General features: G+C 42.1%; 1 protein-coding gene across 1 annotated transcript; it reads left to right on the top strand.

Moving 5' to 3' along the window:
- Window positions 1-883: 883 nt before the first annotated feature.
- Window positions 884-1198, top strand: LOC121166032 (60S ribosomal protein L27-like). The gene has a single exon (XM_040995064.1). It carries the CDS (start codon window positions 884-886, stop codon window positions 1196-1198), a length of 315 nt encoding a protein of 104 aa, XP_040850998.1.
- Window positions 1199-2293: the final 1095 nt, after the last annotated feature.

Here is a 2293-nt window from a genome sequence, read left to right as displayed (position 1 = left end):
GAAACTGTAAGAGCTATATATGTAGAAAGAATAATAACATAGATTAGATTTTTATAAGCCTGATTTTAAAATTTAAAGAAGACCATGTTGGAAAGAGAAAGTGCTTGTAAGCATACTGGAAGGGATTTTTAAAGTTTTATTGATATTTATCTGAAAGGCAGAGTGGCAGAGACGAATAGACATGGAAAGAAATTTATTGGGCCCAGCGCGGTGGTACAGTGGTTAAGGTCCTTGCCTTGCACGCCCGGGATCCCATATGGGCACCAGTTCTAATCCCAGTGGCCCTGCTTCCCTTCCAGCTCCCTGCCTGTGGCCCAGGAAAGCAGTCGAGGACGGCCCAAGGCTTTGGGACCCTGCGCCCACGTGGGAGACCTGGAAGAGGCTCCTGGCTTCAGATCGGCATAGCATTGGCTGTTGCACTCACTTGGGGAGTGAATCATCGGACAAAAGATCTTCCTCTCTGTCTCTCCTCTTTGTATATCCGCCTTTCCAATAAAAATAAAATAAATCTTAAAAAAAAAAGAAATTTATTGCATCTACGGTTCACTTCCTAAAAGACCACAATAGTTAGGGGAGGCACAAAGGCAGAAACTGTTTCTAGATCTCCCAGGTGAGTGGCAGGGTCCCAGGTTCTCAGGTCATATTCCACTGCCTTCCTGGGTGCATGAGTAGTAATCTAAATGAGAAATGTAGTAGCCAGGACAGTACCTGAATCCTGCTATAGGAAGCTAGTGTTACAAGCGGCAATTTAACTAGCTGTGCCATAATGCCATCCCCTGGAAGAGATTTTTGAAGGATGAATGAAAGCTAAATGAATGATAGAGAAATACCATTTAACAAAAGTCAGTGGGCCCAAGTGGTTGCCACTGAAAGGGCCAAGTTGATGAAGCCCAGGAAGGTGGTGTTGGTCACGGCCAGAAGCAAGGCAAAGCTCGCCATTGTGAAGGACATTGATGACAACATCTTGGATCGTTCCTACAGGCATACTCGGGTGGCCAGCATTGACCACTATCCCTACAAAGTGACAGCTGTCATGGGTGAGGAGATAGCCAAACAATTCAAGACCAAGTTGTTTGTGAAGGTGTATAACGACAACTACCACCTGTCCCCCAGGTACTCTGTGGATATTCCCTTGGATGAAACTGTGGTCCACAAGGATGTCTTCAGAGACTCTGCTCTGAAACACAAGGCCTACTGAGAGGCCAAGATCAAGTTTAAGGAGAGCCACAAGATGGGCAAGAACAAATGGTTCTTCCAGAAGCTGTGGCTTTATATATTTTTCGCTTCACTCATTAAGAACTTTAAAAAAACAAAATTCATTAAAGACCAAGTGAATTTAAAAAGGTACAAGTGAAAGTGGCACAAAACATATGTGGTGAGCCTATCAGACTATTTAGTATGCTCAGAGAACATGCTAAGATGATGTCATTGTCTGAACTGTGTCTTCTCCACTCTAATTTACATGTTGAAGTCTTAAGCAATAGGATAGTATCTTTGGATATAGGGCCTGTGCCAGGTAATTAAGGTTGAATGCAATCAATAGGTAAGTTTATACCTGGCAGCTTTGGTGGCCTTCTAATAAAAGATACCAGAGTATTATCTCCCTCCTCCAAGATTCCAATTCCCTTTCTCTCTCAGAGAGGATGTTATCCATTTATAAGCCAAGGAGAAAGCCCTCACTGGAGACTGAGTTGACATATAATCTGACCTTGAGCTTCCCAGTCTACACAAGTGAACAATTACAACTGCTATTTAAGCTTCCCAAGCCATGGCATTGTTAGGCAATCGCAGCTGACTAATGATAGAAACAGTTCTGATTTGTTTTTCCCAGCGTAACATAATAGTAATAGTAAAAGTGATAACAGCACTGAACACTTACAGACCCATGTCCTTAAATTTAAAAATCCAAAAGCATTACAAAAGGATTCAACAGTCAATGAATTACAAGATGAAATTAGTGTTAACAAAGTAGTGCAAGTGTAAGATTCATAATTATATCAATATAATATGTACACGAAGAAGCCAAAATCTACAATGGAGAGAAGACATTTAACATAGTATTTAAGATGCTCACACCTGAATTTGATTCCCAGCTCTAGTTCCTGACTCCCATTTCCCACAACCGACTGGCAGTGGTGAGAATTCAAATAACTGGGTCCCTGCTATCGACCTGGAAGTCCTGGACTGAGTTGTAAGCTCCTTGTTTTAGCCTGGGCTAGTTTTCTCTTGCAGACAACGGGGAGTCAAACACAGGATGGGATCTCTTGGTCTCATTTTCTATCTCTTTCAAATA

This window comes from Ochotona curzoniae, unplaced genomic scaffold (assembly GCF_017591425.1).
Source record: "Ochotona curzoniae isolate NIBS_2020 unplaced genomic scaffold, NIBS_Ocur_1.0 contig_908, whole genome shotgun sequence".
NCBI classification, from domain to species: Eukaryota; Metazoa; Chordata; class Mammalia; order Lagomorpha; family Ochotonidae; genus Ochotona; species Ochotona curzoniae.
Note: the sequence above shows the minus strand (reverse complement) of the source record. Positions and strands in the feature narration are given on the sequence as shown.